At 38.1% G+C, this 27086-nt stretch overlaps 3 protein-coding genes across 8 annotated transcripts; 1 reads left to right on the top strand and 2 right to left on the bottom strand.

Moving 5' to 3' along the window:
- Positions 1–2051: 2051 nt before the first annotated feature.
- Positions 2052–5574, bottom strand: LOC128861127 (ribosome biogenesis protein SPATA5L1). 3 transcript variants are annotated; one of them, XM_054099041.1, is made up of 6 exons: positions 4867–5574; positions 3910–4817; positions 3371–3843; positions 3142–3310; positions 2818–3018; positions 2052–2751 (listed from the first exon to the last, which is right to left on the bottom strand). In XM_054099041.1, exons 2-6 carry the CDS (start codon positions 4799–4801, stop codon positions 2237–2239), a joined length of 2250 nt encoding a protein of 749 aa, XP_053955016.1. In that variant the 5' UTR covers positions 4802–4817; positions 4867–5574; the 3' UTR covers positions 2052–2236. The 3 variants fall into 3 exon arrangements, with proteins under 3 accessions (XP_053955016.1, XP_053955017.1, XP_053955015.1); XM_054099042.1 differs by having other exon boundaries at positions 3910–4807; XM_054099040.1 differs by lacking the exon at positions 4867–5574 and having other exon boundaries at positions 3910–4860.
- Positions 5575–9222: 3648 nt separating this feature from the next.
- Positions 9223–22898, top strand: LOC128862058 (YTH domain-containing protein 1). 3 transcript variants are annotated; one of them, XR_008454416.1, is made up of 4 exons: positions 9223–9402; positions 9497–10458; positions 10700–13551; positions 13825–22898. XR_008454416.1 is itself a non-coding variant. In XM_054100460.1 (3 exons), exons 2-3 carry the CDS (start codon positions 9546–9548, stop codon positions 12016–12018), a joined length of 2232 nt encoding a protein of 743 aa, XP_053956435.1. In that variant the 5' UTR covers positions 9223–9402; positions 9497–9545; the 3' UTR covers positions 12019–22898. The 3 variants fall into 3 exon arrangements, 1 of the variants encoding a protein (XP_053956435.1); XR_008454417.1 differs by having other exon boundaries at positions 10700–13555; XM_054100460.1 differs by having other exon boundaries at positions 10700–22898.
- Positions 22899–23433: 535 nt separating this feature from the next.
- Positions 23434–26340, bottom strand: LOC128862059 (osteopetrosis-associated transmembrane protein 1). Of its 2 annotated transcripts, none has more exons than XM_054100461.1 (5): positions 26053–26340; positions 25706–25955; positions 24105–24289; positions 23873–24047; positions 23434–23797 (listed from the first exon to the last, which is right to left on the bottom strand). In XM_054100461.1, the coding sequence occupies exons 1-5, from the start codon at positions 26119–26121 to the stop codon at positions 23550–23552; spliced, it is 927 nt and encodes a 308-aa protein (XP_053956436.1). In that variant the 5' UTR covers positions 26122–26340; the 3' UTR covers positions 23434–23549. The 2 variants fall into 2 exon arrangements, with proteins under 2 accessions (XP_053956436.1, XP_053956437.1); XM_054100462.1 differs by having other exon boundaries at positions 23435–23752.
- Between the last annotated feature and the right edge of the window lie 746 nt (positions 26341–27086).

The raw sequence follows: 27086 nt of genomic DNA, 5'->3' as shown, positions 1-27086 counted from the left end.
AGAGCGTTAGATCTGCCAGCCAGACCCCGATCCAGCCCATAAGGCAAAAACCCACCCAGCAGCGGCGAAAAAAAAATCCTGTGTTCATAGACGCAGAAGTTTGGCCGTCTGGAAGTCCAGATAGGGAACCATTGGACTACAGTTTGTGGTCAGGAGAATATGGATTGAAGAAGGCCTCACAGAAATTTGAGGAGTCTCAAACAATCTCTGGTACGGGCAGCGACGAAACCCTGCGTGCTGCAAAGCTGAATCGCCTAATCGGTTGAAGAGTGTAAAAGGAAATGGTGATCATTTCGAATGAAAATTAAAAATTATTTTTTTTAAATTTACATGTTTAACTAAAGCTAACTTCATTAAAAAAAGTATTATAATCTCATATCTATAACGGACTTAACTTGTGACAGAACTTATGGCAGAACTAAGTACTTTATATATCTTTTTTTTTTATTACAGATTGTCTTATTTCGTCCTATTTCCAGTTTCTTAAAAACATAAAAAAGAAAAAAAAACATAATTGGCGCGTACCCCTCTATCAGGGGTTTAGCCGAGCTCCTCCTCCTATTTTTGGTTTGCCTCTTGATGTTGTTCCACATACTACATAACTTTCAATAAAATTTGATAATGAAATATTTTAGAGGACACTTTTTTCAACCTGGAACGCATTATTTTACTTTGCACCAATTTATGTTGTTTTTGTTGTTGTAGCAGTAATACAAGCCCTGTCAGTGTAGTGTACATCACCGGGTCATTTAAAGGTAGGCCCAGGAAACTTGCTGTTTCGCCAGGTTGGGTCCAGAGGGATAGGGGCGTTAGATGAGTGAGTTTGATGGGAAATGTGAAAAGATGGTTAGTACCGCGCGGGGTGCCTTCACATGCCGAACATATGTTAAGTATGTCGGGGTCAATTCTGGATAGTTAGGAGTTTAACCTGCTACAGTATCCAGAACGTAATTGTGCCAGTATTACGCGAGTCTCACAGGGAAGCTGGAGATCTTCATCTGCTGTAGGTGGTAGTTGGACTCCGATTACGGCATTCGGTGGTCGGAAGCTTAGGAAAGTGCTGACGGTCTCCCGACGAATGTCGTTTATTGCCAGTCTAAACACTGTCTGGTCCAGTAAATGTCTGTTAGTCTTATCCTGGATCTCGTCAGCGTCTCTGGCTATCAAAGAAGAGCTAGCGTGCAGCTTGGTTTCTTGGAGCGCAGCTATTGGGATTCCGTGCCGGCTCATAAAGTCAACTATCTCGTCCACCTTGCTCGTTAGTCCGTTAAAGTTAAATTGTAGAAGCTTGAAGCTTCTCGGCAAGGCTGTTGTAACTCGGGGGGTGAAGGACGCGTGGGGTATGCCCGCTGTGCGTTACACTGTTGTTGTTGCGGCCTGATGGTGGTAGGCAGTCATGCCACGGGCGGCGGTTGCGGTGCAGAGCTCTGCAGCAGGTGGCAACGTAGTAGGTTGTCCACTCACTGGTGATGCGCAGGCCGGAACATTTCCGAAAGTGGCACCCGCCATTGCAAAAATTGCATTTGACTGATGCCAGGTTCCGAGGTCTGGCACACGGAACAGACTGTGCGGAGAACCAAGAGCTGCTGGTTTGTTCCCGCACTGGGGTTGGAGCAGGGGGGAAGGGGATGGGCTGTGTTGGGGGGGTTGTGTTGCGCTGATAAGCTCCCTACCGTGGCGGTATGGGTTGTGGTGACACGTGACCACATACAGTGTGGACTACTCTCTATGTGACTTAAGGCCTGAACAGGCTTTAAGGCGGCTCCACCCGTTGCACTTGTTGCACCTAACAGAGGTGGAGTTCGGGTGGAGCCGTTTATGGCATACACAGCAACAGAATACTTCTGGCCCAGTGTTGTATTCGATACCAGCCCTGAGGAGAAGTATTTGGCGAGGCATCGCTCCTGTAACGTTAGAGCGGGGTGATAAACGGATCACTAGACAGGGCTAGTTTACTGGCTAGCAGTACATCATTTTGAAATCTTTATAATTCACAATTCACTCGAAGTCGTTGTTTACCATTTCTATTGAAAAACAAAATCATAAAGGCCTTTATTTTAAAACATCCTCGTGATATGTGTAGAATATTTATAGTTTTCTTTATTTATAAAAAAAAAGGACCGCTACGTACATGCATTTGTGCATGTAAAGATATTTTTTTAAAAGTCAATAATCAACAATCAAGCAACGAACTTTATATTTCATTTACAATTACTCTTAAATTGATCAACAATATTTAATTTGTTTCCATTTTTCTTTGAAACCTCGAGTATAGACTCATATGACTTCTCGACAACGAAGATTTTGTATTTTTCAAAGCAGTAATGAAATCATTGGCTGTAATTTTACAATCAGCTTTGGTCTCTTCAATGCGTTGAAAAGCCAACAATGCAGCTTCATTAGACAAATTGCACATGTCAGCACCTGTGTAATCGTCAGCAGCTTCAGCTATTTGTACCAAATTCACATCTTCGGCAAAAGGCATACGTTTGGAGTGTAGCTCTAGAATGGAAATGCGCGACTGCAAATCGGGTGGTGGAACAAATATATGTTTACTTAAACGCCCGGGCCGCAACAAAGCATCATCAATCATATCCGGCCGATTGCTGGCTGCAACAACAAGTATTTCTTGGTTACTGTCATCCGCACCATCAATAATACCATCCATTTCCGTCAACAAGGTTGAAAGTACACGAACTTGTACATCATTCGAACTATTTGAGCTAATGGGGCGTCGACCGGCTAGCGCGTCTGGGGATAAAGATATGATTAACGTATGAAAATTTAAATATTTTTGAATTATTTGAGTTTGCTAACCGATTTCATCGAAAAATAGCAGACATGGCGCATTTTTTCGTGCCGTATCAAAAATTCTCGATATAAATTTTTCTGCAAAACCAACGTAGGGTGAATAAACCTCAGCACCAGATATAGAAATGAATGTCATATCGGCCTCCTTAGACAGGCACTTTGCAAAAGTTGTTTTAGCACAACCAGGTGGACCATAAAGCAGCAAACCTGACAAGAGATTATTAAGGGTAATTATCGAAAATCTCCAATTTTCTTAAGTCGTGTTTTGCTGAAGCGGCATCCATTATGTTGTGTATGTAAGTAACGAAGTATTATATAAATTATGATTACCTTTTGGCAATTTTAGCCCAAAATGTTTAAATGTTTCCCGTCTTCGCAATCCAGTTAAAACGCTTACTTCCAAAGTACGTTTTAGGTTATCCATACCACCGATAAATTCAAAACCTTCTTTTATTTTGCTTACAGTAACATCGGCACTGTGAGCCGCAGCAGGTTTTATCTACAAATATGTAAATATGAAATAAGTACTTGGATTAAGTAGGTAAAAATTATAAATTACCAAATTCAATGCTGATTTCACCACATCCACCACATCAAGTACTCTTTTTTGCCTCATTTGATTTTGCTCAATATTTTGCACAAGTAGTGCCAAATCTCCAGCTACAAAACCTTGTGTTCTTTTCGCAACCAAATCAAGAAGCTCCGTATTTAGTTTCATTTTATTCAAGAATGGTTTTGATTGACTATATTCAAACATAGCTTGGAATAATTTTCTACGCGCTTGCTCGTTCGGCGCATCGATGGCAATTTCATGTTGAAAGCGACCTGGCCGGCGCGCACTATCATTTATTCCACAGGAATCAGATGTGGTCGCAATGCAAAGAATTCTTGCATTCGCATTATGAAAATCGTCTAGTAACTTAAGCAGTTGTTCGCAAATTCTATTAGAATTTGTAGCATCTGCTGTGGATGATCCTCTACTTTGAGCAGGGCACAACAGCTCCAAACTCTCCAAAATAATTACCGTAGGATCTGAAAATATAATATTATGAGCCCCGTAACATATTTATCGTTTATGAATTATATTTCAGTCCATACATTTAGATTTAAGCACATTATGCAAATGTAATGCGTTATTGAAAACATTACGCAGTTCAGCTTCGGTCTCCCCAGCATATTGTTGCAAGTCTGTGGCAATATGAAAACAATTAAACTTATATTCGGCCAAAAATGCGCGCAGCATTGATGTTTTCCCACAACCAGGGGAACCGGAGAGTAGAACGTTTAGTTGAGGTCGCAAGCCCTTAGTTTTGTTTTGAATTTTTTGCAGCTTTAAGAGAGACAATAAATCTTCCATTTCACTCCATGCAAACTCATATCCGTATTTGAAAAAGGGCATTGTGCAATTTGCATTAGAGTTTTGGCCGATATGAATATTCTTAATATGAACGGCAGTGTTGCTATCTATCTGGAAAATTGTGTTTTCGTCCGCATTGGAACATGAATCGATGTAGATAGCAGATATTCCCAAACCAACAGCATCTGCAGTACGAACGGCACATCCCACTGACAAATGCAATGATGCTAAAGTCCCTTTTATAGTTATTTCCAATGCATTAGCTGCCAATTTGCGAAGTCGGCGGTTGAAAAAATGCTCAGTTACTTCAAGTGTAACCTCAACATTTTCAATAGACTCTGTGTGACATGCAATTGTTTCCAAACTATTTAGACTGTATTCCACATCTGCGCTGGTAAGAGTCCCGACACAAGTATCCATGTAGCAACATTTTGGATCAATATCACGCGGATAAATTTGGCATAAAACAAAACCGTTGAGCTCTCCTTTAGCAACCATGCATTTCATCCAATCGCCTGGGTGAATTCGACAGGTCTTAAATACATTTTTGGGCAGTAAACACTTCTGGTAAACATTTTCCTGAATAAACTCAAGCGGCAAAGTGCATAATCCTAGATCCGAATCATGTTTCATTTTAATCTGATATAAACTTATTAAACAGTTATATTTTTGTTTACATTTTATTAAATCACATCTACCTGTGTTTACAGCGTTGTTATTTCCCTCGATAAATGTGCTAAGCCAAGGCGATTTCATAAGAGGTGACTTCGCTAGAGCAACATCAATATTTAAAAAAATAATGGAATCAAAGCATATTTATATGCATATATTTTTTATTTTAGGCTGGAGTTTAGAACAGTGCCGATCTTGGAATTTCTGGCAAACTATAATGTTTTTTTTAATGAAACTTGGTGGAGATGTTAGTGAGGTGTTAAGGAACACTCTTTATAACTTTAAATTAATCGGGAAATAATAATTTTTTAATTATTTACATTCAAAATGCCCTTGGGAACATCAGTATAATTTGCCACATTACACTCTATATTTTTTAACATTTCACTATAAATCACCAAATATACACTCACACGCGTGTTTGTACCGATTTTTATGCTAATATTCTAATTATATCTATTAAAATTAAATGCAAATTCATTTGCCTATGCAATCACATTCCAATTTTAAGCGCGAACAAGAAGAAGATTGGAATTACAACAGTATGGTGTTGCCGGATGCCTGCAAATGAAAACAAAAATTAAGTACTTGAGTTTAGTGTTAATGATGGGAATGGGGGTTATTGTGCCTGCTTACTACATACACGCATATGACGTTTTAATTTTGGGTTCAATGGTTTTAACACGGAAAGGAGTTTTACGCAAAAATACTGTGCATTGCGTAGCCGGAGTTGGACTGATGAGGGTTATTTTTTTGAAGTGCGGCCGAAGGCCGCCCACGCGAAAAGGAGTTCTACGCAAAAATACTGTGGATTGCGTAGCCGGAGTTGGACTGATGAGGGTTATTTCTTTGAAGCGCGGCCGAAGGCCGCCCACGCGAAAAGGAGTTCTACGCAAAAATACTGTGGATTGCGTAGCCGGAGTTGGACTGATGAGGGTTATTTTTTTGAAGTGCGCCCGAAGGCCGCCCACGCGAAAAGGAGTTCTACGCAAAAATACTGTGGATTGCGTAGCCGGAGTTGGACTGATGAGGGTTATTTTTTTGAAGTGCGGCCGAAGGCCGCCCACGCGAAAAGGAGTTCTACGCAAAAATACTGTGGATTGCGTAGCCGGAGTTGGACTGATGAGGGTTATTTTTTTGAAGCGCGGCCGAAGGCCGCCCACGCGAAAAGGAGTTCTACGCAAAAATACTGTGGATTGCGTAGCCGGAGTAGGACTGATGAGGGTTATTTTTATGAAGCGCGGCCGAAGGCCGCCTACGCGATAAAGAGTTCCACGCAAAAATACTGTGTTAATTAATTTAATTTAATTTTAATTACTTTATTATTTTTTGTGATACGCTTAATATCATTGTTTTTAAGTTTAAATGAGTTGTATGTTTTTATTTTCAAATTCATTTCTCAACTTTAAATTACAGCAAAAAATACTGCAGTTTTACAATGAACCTTCCACTGAACATCCCTGCGTGCGAACTTCGTTTTCATTTCAGGTGTATGGCAACACCAACTTTTCGCTAAATTATAGAACTTTAACATTAAATTACTTAAAAACTATAAGCCTCCGGCAGGTTCTGTTTTCAGTTTTAAGATGAGGATACACCCCTCTATCACCCCCTTTTTACCGTTTTTTCCAAAGCGATCGGCACTATACTAAATTCTAGCCTTATTTTATAATAGTCAACATAACAATACGATTCTTATACTATAAACAAGCTAACACAGCACTAGATCAGAGGCTTTCGGCTGGTTTATAAATATAATAGATCCACCTTATAATACGTTCACATATAAGTAGATGAACTACTTTTTCGCTCAAAATCCGTAATTAAAAAGCGCGATTTCCCATACAAAATTTCTCTCCCAAAATCTGAGTTTATAAAATAATCCTAGATTATAACCATACTTTTTTACATACAACCCTGTGTTTTCTGTGTTATCGATAATTATTATTACGAATGTAAGGAGACACATCAAAATAAAAACTAAATGAAATAGATGCCGGCAAAGAAAACAGGTCTGGAAACATAATTCTAATTTGTGTTAAATACTATTAATTATGGATTCATTTTTTTACGTTTTAAACGTTTTGTCCTCTTGTTACTTATTATAAAATGTAATATAGAATATCCCATGCGCATTGCTGCCATAACTCTTTGCAACCTCAGTAAACGGCGCATACGGATTTCCTCCAACTGTTTATTATTAGCAGACAATTGCGCAATTAATTTAGCTATTCCTCCTCATTGTATTTTCTTCGTATCGTTAATAATATTTAAAAAAAACAAAAGCACCGAAATATTCCACCAAAATAATTTCTATGAAGAAAAACCTTTCAAAGCAGTATTGACAGCTGATTGTCAATTTTGCAGGAAATCTGTCATTTATAGGTGATTAATGGATATGTGAACGTACTTTTAGATGGAATAGAAGCAAGGCGAATTGAATATCTAAGGTGGCGCCATTAAAGCAAAGCTTGAAATACAGGGCGAATTTATTACAGGTGATGGCAACCACATATAAGTAAAAACATACATGTATTTGTTGTTGCCTCTGGTGTAGGCATCACGTCAAAATCAGCTGTTTTTTTAGGGTCATTCGCTTGTAAAACGTAAATAAAGTAATTCAAGCTTCGCGTTTAAATTTCTTAGTACTTCCGATTAATTTATTAAATTGTGGGCCTGAGCAAATTGTTTTCAAGATGCTAGCATTTCCGATGCGGTGATGTGTATGCAGGTAAGCAAAGAGAGCGCAGCGCCGGCTAGAAGGATTCGATACAATTACAATGGGCGTTAGAAACGGTCGCTAAAACTAAGCAACGATTATTTTCCATACTTAAAGTGAATAGCAGAGGAAAAATAGGATAAATGGTTAGCTAATTTACTACCTGAAGAAAGGTTAGCTGAAAAACTACGCTGGAAATAGTCAGAAAATAAAAAGTCGCCACATTTCCCACAGTTCATTGAAGATTTAGTACGTAGCATATGTCTGAATTGTAAGTTATTGTAGATACGAAAAAAATCATCTACGTTTGCGGTATTTTAATTATTAACACAAATTTAAGAATCAGCCATGGGCATTAATAAGGTGAAAATGAATGTAGAGAATGAAGTTTGCACACGGAAAAGTTTAAAACAGAGAAAAACAACGCAAAAAACACTTCTCACTGCGTACAGAAAGTAATGTGTGTACTATTGAGCTCAATTGTATTTGAATCACATTTTTAATTTGCAATTTTTACATGTTTAATTCTCTATCCTCATAGGATATTGATGGCTATCAGAAATCCACCTTGTTGGAAGAGAAGCAAGGATGATAGGCTACATGTCGCTGTGTCGTAAGAGCCCATGAATAAACAAGCAAAAGGAAGGGAAAAACTTGTTTATGAAGAAGCAGAGTAAGCGAGAGTAATGGAAATTACCAAACACAAAAAATTATACGCACACACACTTTCGTACCACGACGTCCTCCGAACAAAAAGCGCAAACAAACTGCATTTGAAGACTTTATATTAATTTGCGCTTTCACAATTTAACACATGGCACTTCGTTTTCGTTAGTTTGTTTAGCTTAAGTCTCACAAATCACAATACTACCAAGCCATTCACTGAATTTTCACAAACATGTAATTTCTCGTACTTTTGTTCGTTTTCGTTGTATTGCGAAGAGAGCTGACGCCAGACTTGTCAAAACCACGAACAATTAAACAACTGTTTGAGAAGGCGCCACCTATGGTGACACGGTCCGGAAACCGCTACTTTATTATTCGTGATTTTAACAACCGACTGACGTCATCAGTTGGAATAATGCAAAACAAACAAAGGGAAGAGAATTTCCATGTTTGTAAATATTCTGTGAATGGCTTGTTAATATTGTAATATCAAGATTTTTAACATTTTAATTAAACAAAGTATTTAAAAAAGAAATGCCGCGTGTTAATTATGAAAGCACGAATTATAAAAATAACCTCCAAAAGTAGTTTGCTTGTTTTACATTGACTATGCTGGTGTGTATGGGTGTATAATTTCTTGTGTTTGACAGTTTTTATTGCCTTCGCTCTTAGAGATTTGGTAGGTGTTATTAAAATCTTTTTATAATCTACGCTTCACTCAAATGTAACCCAAACAAACCGCAGTCTGAGCAAGTAATTTGAACGAAATGACACTAACAGTGACTGCTTAAAAGTGAATTATCTTATAACTCTTTGGACGCTTACGTTACGCAAACAATTTTTCTCCATTTTGACAGCTATACGTCTAAAAATTCAATTAAGAAATTAAGGGTTAAATCTTCATATAAAGAACTAAGCCGGCCGTTGTTGTGAATATCGCAGCCGTTAATTTAAAGAGAGTGATGGCTAGTGTTGCGTCATGTTTCATTTCACTCGTCCACCATTGCTGAGTTTGTCAAAGAAAGAAGAATATTAACCACAGTTCTTTGAGGTATATGTATGCAAATTTCGTTCCACGTTGAATAGTGAAAATCGATAAAAAAAATATCAAATAATTGTAAAATAGTTTTGAAAAACAATAGCTAAACAATTTCTGCAGCACAGGAAAGAAGTTGGGGTAAGGAAATTCCAATAAGTCAATGAAACATTAATGAAAACGAAACCGTCTCTAATTTTCATTTTTCTTTTCTCCACTTTCGTATTGCGTATAGAAACAGAAATCAGCATAAGCGCAGGCAGCGCAACACCAACGAAAAACAGATGAAAATTATGGCCGATTTGGACGCAGTGCATCTAGGGTTGGACGAAAATGAAGCTGATATTGCTGAGGAACTGCAAGACTTTGACGACTCATTCGACACACGAAGCGAAGCATCTGAATCAGGTTCGGAGTCGTCGGACTCCCAGCCAAGTATCAGCTCAGTAAGCTCGGCTGCCTCGTCTGTCGGTGACAAGCGTAAGAACAAGACGACGATGAAGAAGAAAGTTAGTAAAGAGAGTGAGAAGAAACCTACTACGAAGCGCACGTCTTCGCCGGGAGGTGGAGCTATGAATGGCAAGAATATTTCTGTAGTAGGTAAGAAAAAGCGAAATAACGAAGATTCGTCACATAAAGGTGTCGATTCATCAAGTAAAGCTACAGAGAGTAAAGTTGGTAACAGTAAAGAAAAGAAGTTACGAAAGAAGGTCAATAGCAATGCTAGCAAAAACTCGTCTACTGCTTTGACATCCAGCAGCAATGGGCCTATGAACACAAGTAGCGGGTCAACATCAGCTCATGCTAATACCAGCGGCAACAAAAGTGAAGCTAGCGATGCGGAAGACAAGCCAGCAGCGAAAGCAACGTTTGATAGTGATTCAGAATCGGAAGATTCCGATTCGGCAGCAAATATAAGACGTAATGGGCGAAAGGCGATTTCTAAGAGCACTTCGCCTGAGAAGAAAACACAAGGCGGAACTACTTCGACTGGAAAATCTTATGATTATATGACTAAACTGAACTATTTGTTTCGTGGTACTCATTTCTTCCTTATTAAATCGAATAATGCAGATAATATAGCTATTGCCAAAACCAAAAATGTGTGGGCCACTCTACCACAAAATGAAGCAAATATTAACCAGGCGTTCAAGGAGTCCCGCAATGTTTTGCTAATATTTTCTGTCAACGAGAGTGGTAAGCCATCATGATATTTCATAATTCTATTGCTAATTCTTTTTTCTTGCATCTTTGTTGTGTGTATACCTATTTTGTTTTTGTGTGTGCTCGTTCATGTATGACAACTAACAATAAGAAGTGCTTGATTTAAAAACATGCCTTAAAATGTATGATCTTTCAGATTTAAGAAATAATAATATAGAAGTCCGCACCCTAGTAATATTATTTTTGGTTTTTTCGTTTTCTTTACACTTCTCAGGTAAATTTGCCGGTTTTGCTCGCATGAGTTCGCTTTCGCGTCGGGATATTTCTCATCCTGCTTGGGTTTTGCCACCTAGCATTTCACCTAAAGCTCTGGGTGGTATAATTGAGCTGGATTGGATTTGTCGCAAGGAACTTTCTTTCAACTGCACATCTCATCTTTACAATACGTGGAATGAGAGCAAACCAGTGAAAATTGGACGTGATGGTCAAGAAATTGAACCAAAAGTTGGCGCAGAACTCTGTCGCTTATTTCCCGAAGATGAAAAAATCGAAATGACACCCATATTACGTAAATCCAAAGAGACAGCAAAGATGATGCGTGAGAAGGGTATTCGTGTTTCATATCGCCCACCACGCAGTTTATCATCACGTGGTAGTCGAGGTGGTCCTGGTGGTAGCAGCGCTTTTTCGGGATATCGCCAGGGAGATCGTCGTACCGGTGGCGGTGGTCCAATCCGGCACAGACGTACTTTCAGTGGTGGCCCCCATCGCCCCTATAAGTTTCCACCGATTGGAATGCCCCCTGGAGGTGGTTTTAAACGATCATCTTCGCCATACCGAAGTGGTGGGAGCATTGGTCCAGGTAGTAGTGGAGGATCGCGGGCAGGTGGTGGCGATGCAGGTCTGCCATCGTGGGACCGTTACATGAATTCTGCCGAGGCATACATGGTAGACTATATGCGTTCCGTGCATGGGCAGCTTCCACCGTTACCATTCGTCCCACCGTTTGCACAGCTTCCTCTGTCTTCTTCCGGTTCAAGCGCTTTACCACCACCTGGACCTCCATCAATGTACGACCAGTTACCTCCACCGGTGCGATACTACGATGGACCTCCACTGCCAGATTACCCTCCGCCACAACCAATCAGGCCTCCGCCCCCAGGTTTCGACAAAGCACCATCCTATGAGGACTTTGCAGCTTGGAAGAATGCTGGCTTACCAACATTGCCCGATGGCATGCCGCCGGGCTTCCCCAGCTTTAGCAGCAGCACTGGAGTATCAGCATCCAATGGTGGGAGCAGTGGAATAGGTGGTTCTAGCTCAACTGGAGGAAGTGGTAGTTTTTCAAGTTCCAACAATGCTATTGGTGGAGGCTCTTCCGCAAGTGGTCCTAACAGTTTCCGCAGCAGCAGCCAACGCACCAATAACTCAAACATGATTCGACCACGTGAACGTGGCGGCGGCCGGGAATATCGTGGACCTAGTGGTATTAGTGGTAGCTCAGGTTCACGCAGCGCTGGCAATGATAGACATTTCCGCGCTGGTGGTGGCAGCAGCGGTGGCGCGCGAAATTATCGCGATGGCCGGCGCTAAGTCGGCGATATGACAATAAAAAGCGTATGCAACATAAGATGTATTGTGAAGTATAAGCGGACAGACGTCTGCAATACAAGCGTCCTCCCATTGTGAATGAGAAGCCAAGCAAAGAAAGCAAAGAATGAAGGTTTAAAGCCGAGTGAAAAAGATAAAAGTGCGTCAAGAAAACCGAAAATATGATAAATACCCCTATAAAACCCATAACATGCACGCTGTAACCTCTTCGTGTTCGAACTTTGTAATTGAAAATGTGTTAGAAAGCGCGTGAGTTATATGCAACAGTAATATTTTATTCGTAGAGTGACATCTAATTCTTAAATGGTATGTTCTTCAACTCACTCAATACCGGAAAAGTGTTGAAATTTTAGGCAAATAATTAACCATGCAAGGAGGGTATATAAATGTTTCGTAGTATAAAGTGTTACAATATATTAATCCTCAAAGACAAAATTATGAACGAATCAAGCAGATAGTGTATATGTTTACCCCAGTTTGGTTGTTTCACCAACGACTACCGACCTTCAACATTAAGTCAGCATTAAAATGAATTCATTTTTTTAATTGGGATTACAAGAAGCATACAAAAAAAATTTTTATTTATTCGCAAAATTTATTGCCGACACATCTCGAATGCTGAGCATACTAAAACAACTAAAAAATAAAAATGGAAAAATATATTTATATACTTAACGAAAGGAAAATCCTTTGTGCTTCATATATATATATGTTTTTGATATTTATTTTATATTTATCGTACTTGCAGTCCCAAATTATGAAAATGAAAAAATGTATTACATACTTCAGTTTTTGTTGGCACCGATTACACGTAAAACGATGATAAACTGAAATTAATTTTTTTAAGTAAATAATTAAATTTAATTGCACTGCGCCGTTAATCAACAAATTCATATGCAGCGATTTCATGGTAAAAGGAATGAAAAGTTGACTCTCTTTCAATTATAAATACATGCATATACATATATAATTTTAAATCATAGTTATAATTATACGTATCGTAAAATATAAACAACCAACACAAATGTGAACTTTATTTGCTAAACGAAGGCGGAGAGGTTGCAAGAATGCTTTCCACTTAAAGGAAAGCATACGAACTGTTTTGTGAAAATATGGACTGCTTTGACCGGTATAAAGAAAAGACGTTCACCCAACTCCCACTTCACTTGAAACTGTCTTAAATGCCAGCTTTCCAAAAAAAGGAATAATTAGTGCTAAATCAAGAAAAATCAGTTGCATCAAACTACATGAAAAAATCATTAAACAAAAAATCAGAAGCAAAAGTGTGTGCAGTGTTTCAAATGCAAGCAAATCAAACAAAGATATGAATATAACGGAAATTTCCATTATTCAGCAAGACAAATTTGAAAGTGGCAAAAGAAAAGAGTGTTAGTGTTGAGAAAATTATCAATATTGTTGCCATCCGCACCTTATTCTGCTGAGGCTATTTCCGCATTTTAAAAACCTGTTGCAATTGACTATTCAACAATTTCCTCCCATTCATAATTGATTGGAGTGAGTGAGTCAACCCCCTTATATTTACTTATAAGAACATTTTCGCTTGTGTTTAAACAACATGTAAAAATGAACTGTTCTAAATGAAAATTATGCGGAAAATTTCATACTCAGTTTTAACAGTAAAGTGCAAAAGTTTGTCTATTGGATTCGAGCTCAAGAGCTTTTGAGTCCTATGTAGTTCCCGCATTGCTTTCAGCACATACCGCACCATAAACCATTTGCCGAAAACTGTAACTATGATTTCTAATTAAATTAATTCTTGTCTTTCAGACCTTGCAGACTTCTTACGGAAATAGCTGTTTGACATTTGGCACTCCTGTGTCCTGCATTGTGCAGCAAATACTCGTACTCGAAATGAGCATCATCTATTTTAATGGGACGGAAGATTTCGTAGTTGAAAGCCTGAAGTATACTGTGTTTGTTCTAGTGTTGGTAAACTAATCTTAAGTAAATCTTTAAATCATAATAATATTTTGTATGTACATATGTACATATATACAGGCATTTGTAGTTCACTTCCGAGTGCATCACAATCTAATTTACTGTGAATCCGACATTAGGTGTTCTGTGTTTCAGTTTCATTGCTACATTTCCATTTTTTTTTTTTTTTAATAAATTCCGAGTGCATTTGCAAGTTTTGTGAAAAGAATTCACAAGAAAACTGTCGCTTATTATTCAATAAAATTCAATTTAAATTGTTTGTGCATACGTACCAGCTTGCTGTTTTGAACGAGTTTTTAATCTCGTACTCCGTCATGCTTAACTGTGTCCATCGGAAGTAAATATATTTGTCTAAAATAAATAGATGCATGCGATAACTTTCGCTACCGTAATACGGCCTATTGAAATGTATCTATCTTTCCCAAACCCTTTTGAAAGTGACTTTCCGTAAAAAAATCCAAATATGGCCACAAGTTGTGGTTGTGCAGTTATGGGTATTTTTTTTTAATGGGAAACAACACCATCTAATTAAATAAATAGCGTTGGCCGAAACTTTTTCGTTAAAATAATCGCCATCATTGCGAAAACGAATATATGAACTTACGCCAATTCAGATGCGTCCAAAGGATTAGATTGGCCTTGTAGAAACTTTCTGTTAAAGATTTGTTCTTCAAGATTATTATTTTCTATTGAAATGCCCGCAAACGTAGTTAATGTTCACATTTTTTTCACCCTTTTTTTATTCAAAGGTTTATTATTTGTTTTGATTAAATTGACAAGTCTCAACAGGTAAAACTCATTATTAGGATGAATCAAAAATCAATTAAATTCGTTTTCAGAATACCGTATTCACTCGTATTTAAGTTCATATTCACTTTCTCGCGGACACCAAAACCTGCCTGCTATAAATGTAGTAGGTATATGCTGTATGGCCTTGGCTGTATGTGATTGGCGCTTTCATCCAATATTGGGTGTGTGGCCCAGCTTCTCCTACAATTTTTGGTGTGCGTCTTCATGCTGTTCTATAAATAGAGGGGCCTACAGTTTAATGTCGTTGGCTTTTATGAACACCTTTTTCAGGCCAAAAATACATTTGGAGGTTTGCCGTTGCTTACAACGGCTAATAGAAATTGTCTGTTTCATGCCGACTATTAGGAAATCGATTCTGAAATAATCAATATCGAGAAAGCAATCACTTTTGTTAAGTGATATACTCCTGCCACAACTATGGCAGCAACATCATCAGTACCAACCTAAGGGCTATAATCAGTGTCTCATTTTACAGGCTATTAACAGCCTTCAAAACTCTAAAAGTCGGCAGAATAATATGGACCATAGAGGGGAGAAGATCGAGGATTTGTAAAAGTCAACTGAAGTCGTAACTAGCATCATCGAAAACATTGTTGAAAGTAACATCTAAATTCTGAATACTCGTAGTCTAACTCATCTAACGGTAGGTTCAGGAAACATGCTATTTCGACAGGTTGGATCCAGAGGGAGTAGATAGTATCGTGCGATTACCTTGCCGGGCATATATTGAGAGTGTCGGGAGGTTTAACCTGCTACAATATCTAGGCCGTATTTGAGTCACGAGGCAGCTGAAGCTCTTCGGGAGTTTAGGAAGGAGTTGAATGTTGTTTAATGTTTGTCTATTTGTTCCAGGATCTCCTGGGTGTAGTCGAAGAGACGTTGTTGTTGTTGTTGTAGCAGCATAAACATTCCCCATGCATATACGAGGAATGCTGCTGAAGCGACAGTCCTTGCCCGAATATAAATCCGGGTCGTTCCGGTTACGTAGAACCGCCTGTCGATGTGTCCCGACTCGCCTTAGAGGTGGCTCAGTCTCTAGCAAATGTCTGCAGGGGTGATTCATACGGTAGCACCCTAGCAGAAATACTTGCCTCCCAGTCAAGGAGCATGGAGGTATCGTTGTGAATGTGTTGTAGAGGAGACATCAAGAGGCATCCCTTGACTACCCTAATAGCAGTATTTTGAGGTGCACGACAAAACAGGCGCAGCGTTTGTTGCTGTTGTAGCGGCAGCATAAACATTTATACACGGGGAATGCTGCTGAAGTGACAGTCGTTTTCGTTACGTAGAACCGACTGTCGTGGAAACGTGCTTTATCCTCCTCTGTTTTGAGCTGTGCTCTCGAAAAATGACTTACGATTACCGACCACGCAAATAGTAAAAGATCCATCCATTTATAGAAGAGCTGTCCGAAGTAATCATTTTGACTATACATGCATATACAGTGGCTCAAATGCGTAATCGTCCATACTCACTGGACCATAAAATAGAATTTCTGAAAATTAATTAATTTTCGAAAAAAAAAATATATTCGTTTTTTATTTAATTTAATTTTAATTTATATTTGTCATTTACATTAAACATTTTTATACTGAGAAATAAAAATAAACAAAACCATAAAATTCATGTACAATCGAATAATCGTAAAAAAATTGTCTATCCTCAAAATAGTATACAAAACTTTCTTATCAGATTTAATGGCTAATTCTTTGACGTTTATTACTACATTTAAACGTTTTGGCACACATTCTACCAGATTTTTATGTGCCACCTTGCTCAAAAAGTTCCCGGAATATATTCGGAAAATTCAAAATAAAAGTTAATTCCTCAAAAGTGATAATATCTCCCTCAAAGTACTACCCATCAACTGCAACGCATTTATGCCAGCGTTTGATCCAGTTTTCGGAACTTTATTTTGATTAAAGCCATCGGAGCCACCTTCGATTTTTTTATTACTTCCTTTCGACTCTTAAAACGCGTTCTTTGTTGTTGTTGTAGCAGCATAACCCATACATGTACAGGGAATACTGCTGGAGTAACAGTCCTTGGCCTGAAATAAATCCGGGTTGTTCCGGTAACGTAGAACCGACTGTCGTGGGAATGTTCCTCGTAATGATTTCTCGACTCGTTCAAATAAAAAAAGAAATCGCTCGAAGCCATATCAGGTGGATCAGTGTGAATTCGTTGGATGTTGGATGGTATTCGTTTTTTTCTTGGTCGAAAATTCGCGGCTAATAACGGCACTGTGCGACGTTGCGTTATTATGAAGGAAAATGCACGAGTTGTTTTTCTGAAATCCTTTCTTTTTTGGCGAATTGCTTCACGTAAATGTCTCACAACGTCCAAATACTACCAAAGTCCTTATTAACTGTCTGATCTTTAGGCAAGAATTTGTGGTCTAAAATACCCTTGTAATCCGTAAATTCATAAAAACCGTGAGCATCGCTTTCTTTTTTGACTGAAAATGACATGGTTTTTTTTATCTTGGTTCATTTGGAGCTCCTCACTCACTCGCCTGATGTCTGCGTATCGTACTCATAACCCATGTTTCGTCTCCAGTAATGAAGCGTTTGATGAATGTTGGATTTAGCCTTCATAATATTTTAAGGACCTTCGGACCAACTTTACAACAACACAAAGCGAAATTATTAACTTCAATGTCCTGCGTGGATTCATAAGTAATGTCTTAGGCCTCTGTCAGCTCTGTGATGGTTAATTTGCGGTTATTGATAGATTTTCTTTCTTTTACATTATCGATGTCGAGGGCCTGGCATCCTCAATGGATTCACGATCTCTTCTGAAGCGTTCATGCCAAGTGATGGCTCTTTCATTACCGAAACATTAACCCAGCATTTCTGAGGTTTGAGCACCATTGAATCTACATCGTATTTTTAAAGCAAAATTTAATACAAATTCGTTGTTGTAGATTCAAATCTATTTTTAAAACTGTAAAAAATCGAAAACACGTGCAGAAGTAGATTTATGGTGTAACTTTTACAAATATCAAGCAATGACGGTAAAATTTTGGTAGGAATATCCATCACAGATGTGGCATCTTAACTAAGAAAAATAAGTCAGATTATTTGACTTAGAGTGTCACCTGTCGGAAGTTCCGGGCACTTTTTGATCAAGGTGAAATATTGTACCATACGGTTTCAGAGCTTCCTTCAGTTGGTTTGTGTTTCGAAAAACTTTATTTTTTAGTTTTATGGGCAATTCCTTCCAAATACAAATGGAGTAACATACAGTTTTGAGCTGAGTCTGAACGGCAAACGGGTTTATTTAAAGAACTTTTTCATGACAGAATACACACCCCTTTACCTGCCGAGGGACGACCACTATTAGAAAAAACTTTCTATCATTTGGTGTTTCATGCCCTCCAGAATGGTAGTCACGGTATTCAACCCATTCGACTAGGGCGGCCGCCTCCCAAACATGCTCGATTATATTCAGGTCAGACGCGCGGATGTTTGGAGTAATTTAAAGCAGTGGTAGATGAGCCAAATCTTGGCAACCGTGGAGGTGTGCTTCGAGTCGCTGTCTTTATAGAAAACAAAATTGCCCAATATATACAACCATTCAGTACCTTGTTTAACATGTTTTAAGGATGTTCAGATACCTTGTTCCAATTTATCCATATTGACTTCTACACAATTATATCTCTGACTACCACACTATCACAGAACCACCTCCATTCTTCACAATAGCTTTTTATTCTTCGGCTAAAATTCAGTGTTGGGCTTTCTGCAGTCATAACACTTTCCATTCTACCCATTTAACCCTTTGGGGACTAGTGTCAGCATATAGCCGCCCAGCCGATTTACCGTTCCAGGCGCGTGTCGACATATAGCCGCCCAAATTAGTTCGTAGCTACGAGGCTGTCGCGACTCTGTCTGTCGTTCTGAGCGATAAGATACGCATAGGTATAGTTAAAGAGTCACGTTTTCATTTAAAGACATTAGGGACCATTAGCGATGAAGTCTTGTCTCCCTTATAATGAAAACTTACGATGTGGGACGACGGTAGAGTCAGTTTCAGTTCTTCGATTCAGTCGCTCAGTGTCACTGCCAGAGGAACCAGCAGGCTTTTTATATATTTTATCCTACGCACGATAGTGACAGTTCTGATGAATATTATACTTTGAATCTGATAAAAGGAAAGATGACGGCAATCCATGCAATAAGGAATCCACTCAGGCATTTCAACATTAGCAGTGATAGCCGTTTGTTTATAATTATTTTTTGATTTTATGAAAAATATTTCTTGTGTTAAATAAAGCCTAAGTTTTTACAACGTTCAGCATATTTATTTTCTTTACTGCGCACTCCAATACTTCACGTCCTCAGCGACGCTCGCCCGTCGATCGGCTCCGTCCCCAAATGGTTAAAGTATACATATTTGCTATCACGTCTTTAAGGGGGGTCTTTCGAGCAATTCGTCTATGGAAGTTATGTTTTTCAACAAATTTCGATTTATTTCATCATAAATCACTTTATTTGCTATATTTCCTAAAAATTGTATCTAATTCTACGGCTAGAACAAAGGGATTTTTTTAACCTTGTAAAATTATGCGTTCTTCGCTATTATTAAGTTGCTCTTCTTGGCCTAGCCGGCTTATATTGGCAACCGAAGATGCACTTTTATATCTTCCAATTATGTTTTGCACTGTAGAATGATTACTTTTCATTAAATTATCGGTTTTTCCAAATGTTTTTCTCTCCTCATGCATTGGGCAGCCATTGTGCAAGCTCTCTATTTATCACTTCGAAATTTGTAGCGAACAAAACTTACGCTTTTTATGGAATTTGGTGCGCATATTGACCTCGCGCCTGAAGTACGTATTTACGGACTCCTGTCACATTAAATTTGTGTACAGTTATTCGTTTGGACATAAATTCAATTCTGGTAAAAGTAAATAAGACTTTGTTTGTGATTGCGTACACTTCAAATAAATGCAAGCGTTTTTCCAAATAAAATTAATTGACCTTTTCGAAGTCCGTTTTAAAGTTCAATTCAATCAAATCTCATTTATTTATTTATTTTTTAAGAAAAATTAACCTATCAATGGCTTTAAGTTTCAAGCTTTATTTGTAATTAAATTTGCCTTACTGAAAATTCGTTCAGACTCAATTGAAGGCGGGAGTATGCAAACGAATTTCCTTACCAAAGTCGGTAGCGGCTGTAAATGACTTTTGTTGTTGTTGTAGCAGTAACTTTGTCCTTTCAGTGTGGCGTAATCGCCGGTCGTCTTCGTCTAGGTCATCTAACGGTAGGACCAGGAAACTAGATGTTTCGACGAGTTGGGTCCAGAGGGAGAGGGGTGTTAGATGAGTAGGTTTTAGAGGGCATGTGAAAAGGTGGTTAGTGTCGTGAGAGGTGCCTTCACATGCTGGACATATGTTTAGTATGTCGGGGTCGATTCTGGATAAGTAGGAGTTAAACCTGCTACAGTATCCAGAACGTAATTGTGCAGAGCTCTGCAGCGCAACAAAGTCGTGGTGCGCAGGCCAGAGCATCTCCGAAAGTGGCACCAGCCATTGCAAGAATTGCACTGGACTATTGTCAGGTTCCGAGGGACCCTGGTCTGATACACGGAGCAGACGGTGCGGGGGACCAAGAGCTGCTGGTTTGTTCCCATACTGCGATAAGAGCAGGAGGGTTCTGGGTCAGTGGGGGAGTTGTGTTGCGCCTGAGGGCTCCTTACCGTTGAAGTATTGTAGGTGGCGGTAGTTTGAAGTGCCGGCACTGAACGGTAGCGCCGTTGAGGCAGGGGTCGCCTGATGGCGAGAGCAACACGTGGCTACATACTTTGTGGACCACTCTCTATGAGTTTTAGGGCCTGAACAAGTCTTAAGATGGCACCACCCGTTGCACTTATTGCACCTAACCGAGGTGGAGTTCGGGTGGAGCCGTTTGTGGCAGATACAGCAGTAAAATACCTCTGGTCCAGGGTTGGGTTCGACAACGCCAACTCTGAAGAGAAGTATTTGGAGCAAAGGTGCTGCAAGGGATTGCTCCTGTGACGAGAGATTGGGGGTGGGATACGGTACATTAGACAGGGCTAGTTTACTCGGGCGGCAGCCCTTTTTCGGGAAAACCCCAAGTCATTCCGGTAACGTAGAACTGACTGCCATGGGAATGTGTAATAGACTTTTCGTCACAATGAATTAAAAAAATTTAAATAAATAAGAAATAAGATATTTTATAACTATACGAGGGTTGTTTTTGTTGAGCCCATGAAATGAAAACACAGTAAAATAATAGTGAAAATGGCTTTATTACTTTTCAAAACCCACCCTTCACCCAATTTTCAAAGTATTAGTTTCACTCAGAAGTGGAGGTATCCACGAACTGTTTAAAGGCTTTAACAGCCTCTTCAGGCATTGGAACATGTAAGCATCGAATTTTATTTTGGTGGATCGGGAACAAAAAGAAATCATTAGGCGTCAAATCAGGGCCATAAAGTGGATGACCCATTAATTCGAAACTCTCTCGTGTGAGCCGTGAAAGCCAACATTATCTTGGTGAAGGCGATTGGTTTTCCTTAATTCTCCGAAAACATATGCTTGCACATCACTCAGAATATATATATAATTGGCGCGTACACCCTTTTTGGGTGTTTGGCCGAGTTCCTCTTCTTATTTGATGTTGTTCCACAAATGGAGGGGCCTACAGTTTCAAGCCGATTCCGAACGGTAGATATTTTTATGAGGAGCTTTTTCATGGTAGAAATACACTCGAAGGTTTGCCATTGCCTGCCGAGTGGCGCCCGCAATTAGATAAAAATTTTCCTGCATTTTGGTCTTTCACCGAAATTCAAACCAACGTTCTCTCTCTGAAATCCGAATGGTAGTCACGCACCAACCCATTCGGCTACGGCGGCCTCACGCAGAATAGAGTGTTTTAAATTTCTCTAGTGGTAAAGTTGCGGCATGATCAGATTTTCGGAATAAACAGTCGACATTTACTTTGAGATGCCTCTTCCACGAACAATATTTGTTGTATTAAGCTTGCCCAGGAAGAGTAGTACTGTCGACTGCTGTTGTTTCCTAGATTCGTCACCTATTACGATGTGGTAGACGTACTTTGAATCGCCACGGCTGAATTTTTGCAAAATTTCCTTACACCAATTGAAGCAAGTCGATTTGTGGGCAATTGTCAAATTATGCGATATCCAACGGGAGCAAATCTTCACGCCCTAATGTTCATGTAATATTGAATGTATGCTGGGTCCACTAATGCCTGCATCTCGCGATATGTCACATTTCTAGCACAATAACCGTTTTTGGACGGCTTTCACGAAACACGACTCTGCAAGAATCGGCGGCCACATTGGAACTCGTTGTACCAGCGTTTCACAGTGGCTAAGCGTGGCGCTTCAACGTAAAAAGTCGAAGTAAGCCGATCAATGTACTCCTGTAATTGGTCACGAGTTAGTTCCATCTTTTGGGCGAGATGAATTTTTCAGCTAAATGTAAAAGGAACAAATAAAGTAAGTCAGTCAGAACGTTACCCTTCTTTCTTTCTGGCTGGGTCATATTCTCCGAATGGTTACAAATGCTCCGGCTCTGAAAGTATAAGATGCGGTACCAGCTGGTGGTAGCAAAGGAAGAGGAAGGCCTCCTTTGCGTTGGATAGATCAGGTGGAGAAGGGCTTGGCTTCACTCTGTGTGTCCAACTAGCGCCGGTTAGCACGAGAAAGAAATCGCGTAAGCGGTTATCGTGCCAACTAAGAAGAAGAAGTCAAAACGGTAGCTGTAAGTTTATGCTAAATCACAAATAATAAATAACAAATACCAAGCGTGTCGATAAAAACATCGAATTAAACTTCAAAGGCAAAGGCGATCCTGCTAAAAGGCAACCTTTGTAACATATTCACACTCGAATTTGAATCTTGTATATACTCTCCAATAAAGAAGAGGCTTGTGATCAAGCATTAAAATTTGATTTCAATAGAAATTAAAAAACTAAGCAAACTGGGCGCGATGGCTACGATGGTCAAAAAACCATCGATATATAAAATAACCCCCACTCTCGATAATATCGGCGCTAGTTTCACAACTCTAATATGCCATTAATAGGGGAGAGCTGAATCTAAATACTTGTAAATGAAAGTTATAATCTCGGAACATCTAAATACCTACGAATCAGGGCGCAATTGGTGTGCAAAGTGCATACCTCTTGTCGACCATACCTACGACTTATGTCGAAAAGATTTATTGTTTCCAACACTTAGGACATTACACATCGGTGTAGAGTTTTCCGGCTAGAATACTTTTTCTTATTACTCTTCAATGACCAGATTTTAAACTTCAAGCTTCAAAATAAATAATACTGTCCGCGGACATATATTATACATTCCAATGACAAATTTTAATTGCCCAACGCATTGCATTTTTAAGGAAAGTTTTACGAGTCGACTGACGCTTCCTCCAAATCGTTGGGCCATTTCCTAGAACAGAACAACATTTTTTCCTATTTCTTTTCAGCACCCGTACGGAAACAAAAGGAGAATTCTGGATTTATTTCAACCAAAAATTACGCATCGACCAAAGCGTTAATTTTTCTGGAGAAATCTAAACTTTTTACATAACATACAAAACTGCAATTCTTATTTTTTTAATAAATTTATTTTTTTCTTATAAAAGTACACTTTGTGTTTTTGTTTTCAAAAATTGCATTTTTTGCTAAAAACGCTTTTTAATATTACAATGAATAATGAATAATGGTAAGTATAAGCAAAGCTACTCGTTTTTGTTAAGTTTTTTCGAGACTAATTGATTTGCAGTTTCTTCAAAATCACTATCATCGGAATTTGTAAACTCTTCCTCCTTTAGTTGGTCACTTGCGAGAGGAACGGCTGGGCATGTAGCTGCAGATGATGTGCTCGGCAAATCGGCTACGGAGCTGCTTGGATTTACTCTTGTCGGTCGACTATTGTGAGGGTCTACAAAATCAGAAAGTGTATGCGTGCACATACATGCATATTTTTCTTTCAATATGTGGAATAATTTAGTTTTCGAATACAATGGTTTTGGTTATTCAAGCCACAGATTATATGGAATACCTTCTATTAGAATATCATGATTGCGCTCTTGTCGCTTTGTTAATGCGAACGTGGTGCCGTAAAATAACAGCGGTAGAAACCCTACCATTCCACAGATAACAAGAAATAGCAACTTATCGAACTCGCGATGACAGCAACCTAAATCCTTGGACCAGTGTGCTCTTGTTCTGTTCATCTAGAGCCAAAGAAATAAATCGTAGAAAACCAAGAATTTTTCAAGCGAATTCCTTACCGAATCTTGCAAGTCATAGCAAATATTTCCATTATTTTTTTCATCCAAAGACTCATAAAACTCATTGAGGTCGAGATATTGTGACAAACACACCAAACATTCATTGTCTTTGTGTTCGAGGAGGCACTTTTCAAACACTTTACTTTTATTATCAAATACCTGCCAATTATTACTGGTAAAGCAATCTGAAATAACAGTTAAATAATTAAAACAGTTAATAATAAATTAATTGCATAAATATTTGAAAATGTGGCTTAACTTTCTATTACTACCACGATATATTTGGATGAGGGGCGGAGAGGGAGGAGGCGTGTCACCGCCCTACCACTCACACTAGAAAGAGCAAGGTCACACCATTATAACGATGAAAGTTCCAACCTCCTAGGGTCCCTATAGAACCCCTAGGATAAGGTTGAAAATAAGGTTTGTTACGACCGTATTTCCATCCTGTACCGAAATATTGTTGAAGAGAAATGTATAAAGCAATTGTTAACCCAGCAGCATTTAACTTAGGTTTTATAATTCATGCTATTTATGAAAATGTTGTATTATCGTAAAAATTATAACTGACCCTGGCTAAACATTTATTATTTTTATAAAAATTTTATTTTATAATTTTTTTTATCATGTAGTATATATATATTTTAAAACAAAAACTCGACACCGGCGAAAATTCGGACTAAAAATCACGCGTTTTTTCCAAACTTTCACTTTATATGAAAATATTTTTTTATGGCGATTTTTTAGACGAAATTTTCACTATTTGTGAAAATAATGATAAATCGATTCATCGCGAGATTTTGTATTCCAAATTTTCACTTTTAATAAAAATATTTTTTGTTTTTGTAACATATACCTATATATGTACATTTCCAAAAAAACAGAGCGCCGCAAGCGAAAATTGGAAACAGATTTTTTATTCCAAATTTTCACTTTTTATGAAAATATTATTTTATCGCGATTTTTTATTCCAAATTTTCACTTGTTATGAAAATATTTTTTATTGCGATTTTTTAGACCAAATTTTCACTATTTTTGAAAATAATGATTTATTGAAAGCCAAAGGCTAATTTAACTCTTTTAAAAACTACAAAAGCTTTATCGAACCTAATTGTTGGTTGACTGGATTTTTTCGGTTTCGCTTTATTCTTTTCTCGCTTTTGTTCCTTTGACAGTTCGGCCCGCACGTTTATTTTGCACGGTATTACAAACGTATAGAAGAACATTTGTAATAATAGAAATTTAATAAAATTCGTAGTATTATTCAGTAAAAATAACTTTAAATCAAATCTCGAATTAATATGGAATGTTTCTAAGTGAATATTATTACTTTTTTGTATCATTATTTAAGTAAAATAAGCGTCTGTAATAGGGCATTTTTCAAGCTTTTGCAAAAATTGAGCATTTTGAGCGTTAAATATTGCTATTAATTCTTAATGGTAATTTATAAAAAGTACTATAAATCGAAAGGTTGATATAATGACTGCATTTGTCTCTTATAATTTCTAAATTCGATCTACGTACTTAGACATTACAAGCAAATTTATCGTGGTAGCAATGGAAAGCCAACCATAAATATTTAAAAGTGCAATTACACTAACCATCACAGTAGGCTTTAGTCCACAAGCCAGCAAGTATTGATTGCGTTGTAGATACAATATTGATGCGATCTTTATCAAAGAACTTTTCCGTACAATTTTTCTCTTCACGTAGTATCATGTAGGTCGCATGCATATCGGTATATTGCTCTTTACAGCCTATACAAAGATTCACTGGCACCGAATGTAAAGTTGAACATTGCACGAATGCGCTCTGGTTTTGAGCTAACTCCCGCAAATATTTTAAGCAAATCTAATGAGTCATAGACAATGGGCCACAAAGCAAATTCCATACAATTTTTAGCACAAAAGATTACTATATTTTTATTGAAAGGCAAACAGATGCTTACATTCTCCGCTAACGCGTTGGGCGTACTCCATGAGAGAAGCAGCGCTAGAAAAACAACAACGTAGTGCATTCTCACTCAAGTACTTATATTTGTGGTGTTCAAAGTAAAAAAAGTGCATCCGATGCGCTTAAATTCGTATTGTCGTTTTGACCAACTACTCCAGTTCACAGAAATCAGTAATCCAAGCAGGCAAAACAAAAAGTGTAAATACCCGAGTTTACTTATCTGACAATTTGTTCGATTCAGCCAAGGCGAATTTATTACCTTGGATTCAACTGATTGATGTTTGTTGTTTGTTTACAAGCTGTCAGTTTCCTTAACCCCAATGAAATTCATTTAAAATTTATTTTTTGAAGTGGATCACAGAGAGTGATTATGACGCGCCATATGAAAATGCAGATCCTTTAGTTGAAATTAATAAATATCTGGAAATTATGAAAGCCACAACCAAATTGATGAAATGCGTGAATATGCGGTGGCATATGTATCTCGGGATATATTATTAAGAAACACAATTTGGAGAAATTTGATTATTTTTAAGTAATAATCAACTTAATGAAGCAAATAAATAAGGCAAATTAGCAATGCGCAAAATTTCAACTAAATTTCGAAAGAAAAACAAAACAAAAAAAACTTACTTTCAATTAAAGAGTATATAAAATGCAACGTAAATTCGTGAGTTTCATTAAAAAACAAGTTCGAATAGTACTTTACTTGCGTCCGAAATCATAAAATAAAATAAATCTGAAACGCTTCCTAGAGAGAAAAAATTTGAATATACTACTTCATGAATCATTTTATTAATAATGAACTTAGCTACTGAAATTTGCATCATCAAACAAGGCGATAGATAGACGATAGGTACTCAAATCGTTCTTGCATATCAATAGCTATGGGTTATTGACAGAAATCCCTATGCATATAAAGTAAACAAGAAGAATTGAATACTCTAGGTGGCGTCTTCCTAAAACAGTTATTTTATTTTTCGCAATTTTGACAAGTGTGACGTTAGTTCTCTTTTCGATACGAAATAA

The sequence above is a fragment of the Anastrepha ludens genome, chromosome 4 (assembly GCF_028408465.1).
Source record: "Anastrepha ludens isolate Willacy chromosome 4, idAnaLude1.1, whole genome shotgun sequence".
In the NCBI taxonomy this organism is placed as follows: Eukaryota; Metazoa; Arthropoda; class Insecta; order Diptera; family Tephritidae; genus Anastrepha; species Anastrepha ludens.
The sequence above is the reverse complement of the archived record's forward strand: the minus strand, read 5'-3'. Positions and strand labels throughout refer to the sequence as shown.

Excerpts from the sequence above, each read along its gene's own strand:
- LOC128861127 (XM_054099041.1), bottom strand. The coding sequence starts at position 4,801 with ATGAAACATGATTCGGATCTAGGATTATGCACTTTGCCGCTTGAGTTT. Across the intron at positions 3,844-3,909 it reads TAATGTGCTTAAATCTAAAT|ATCCTACGGTAATTATTTTG; the intron begins GTATGGACTGAA and ends TTATATTTTCAG. Across the intron at positions 3,019-3,141 it reads TGGGCTAAAATTGCCAAAAG|GTTTGCTGCTTTATGGTCCA; the intron begins GTAATCATAATT and ends ATCTCTTGTCAG.
- LOC128862058 (XM_054100460.1), top strand. The coding sequence starts at position 9,546 with ATGAAAATTATGGCCGATTTGGACGCAGTGCATCTAGGGTTGGACGAA. Across the intron at positions 10,459-10,699 it reads ATTTTCTGTCAACGAGAGTG|GTAAATTTGCCGGTTTTGCT; the intron begins GTAAGCCATCAT and ends TACACTTCTCAG.
- LOC128862059 (XM_054100461.1), bottom strand. The coding sequence starts at position 26,121 with ATGCACTACGTTGTTGTTTTTCTAGCGCTGCTTCTCTCATGGAGTACG. Across the intron at positions 24,290-25,705 it reads GACTAAAGCCTACTGTGATG|ATTGCTTTACCAGTAATAAT; the intron begins GTTAGTGTAATT and ends CTGTTATTTCAG. Across the intron at positions 24,048-24,104 it reads GCTATGACTTGCAAGATTCG|ATGAACAGAACAAGAGCACA; the intron begins GTAAGGAATTCG and ends CTTTGGCTCTAG.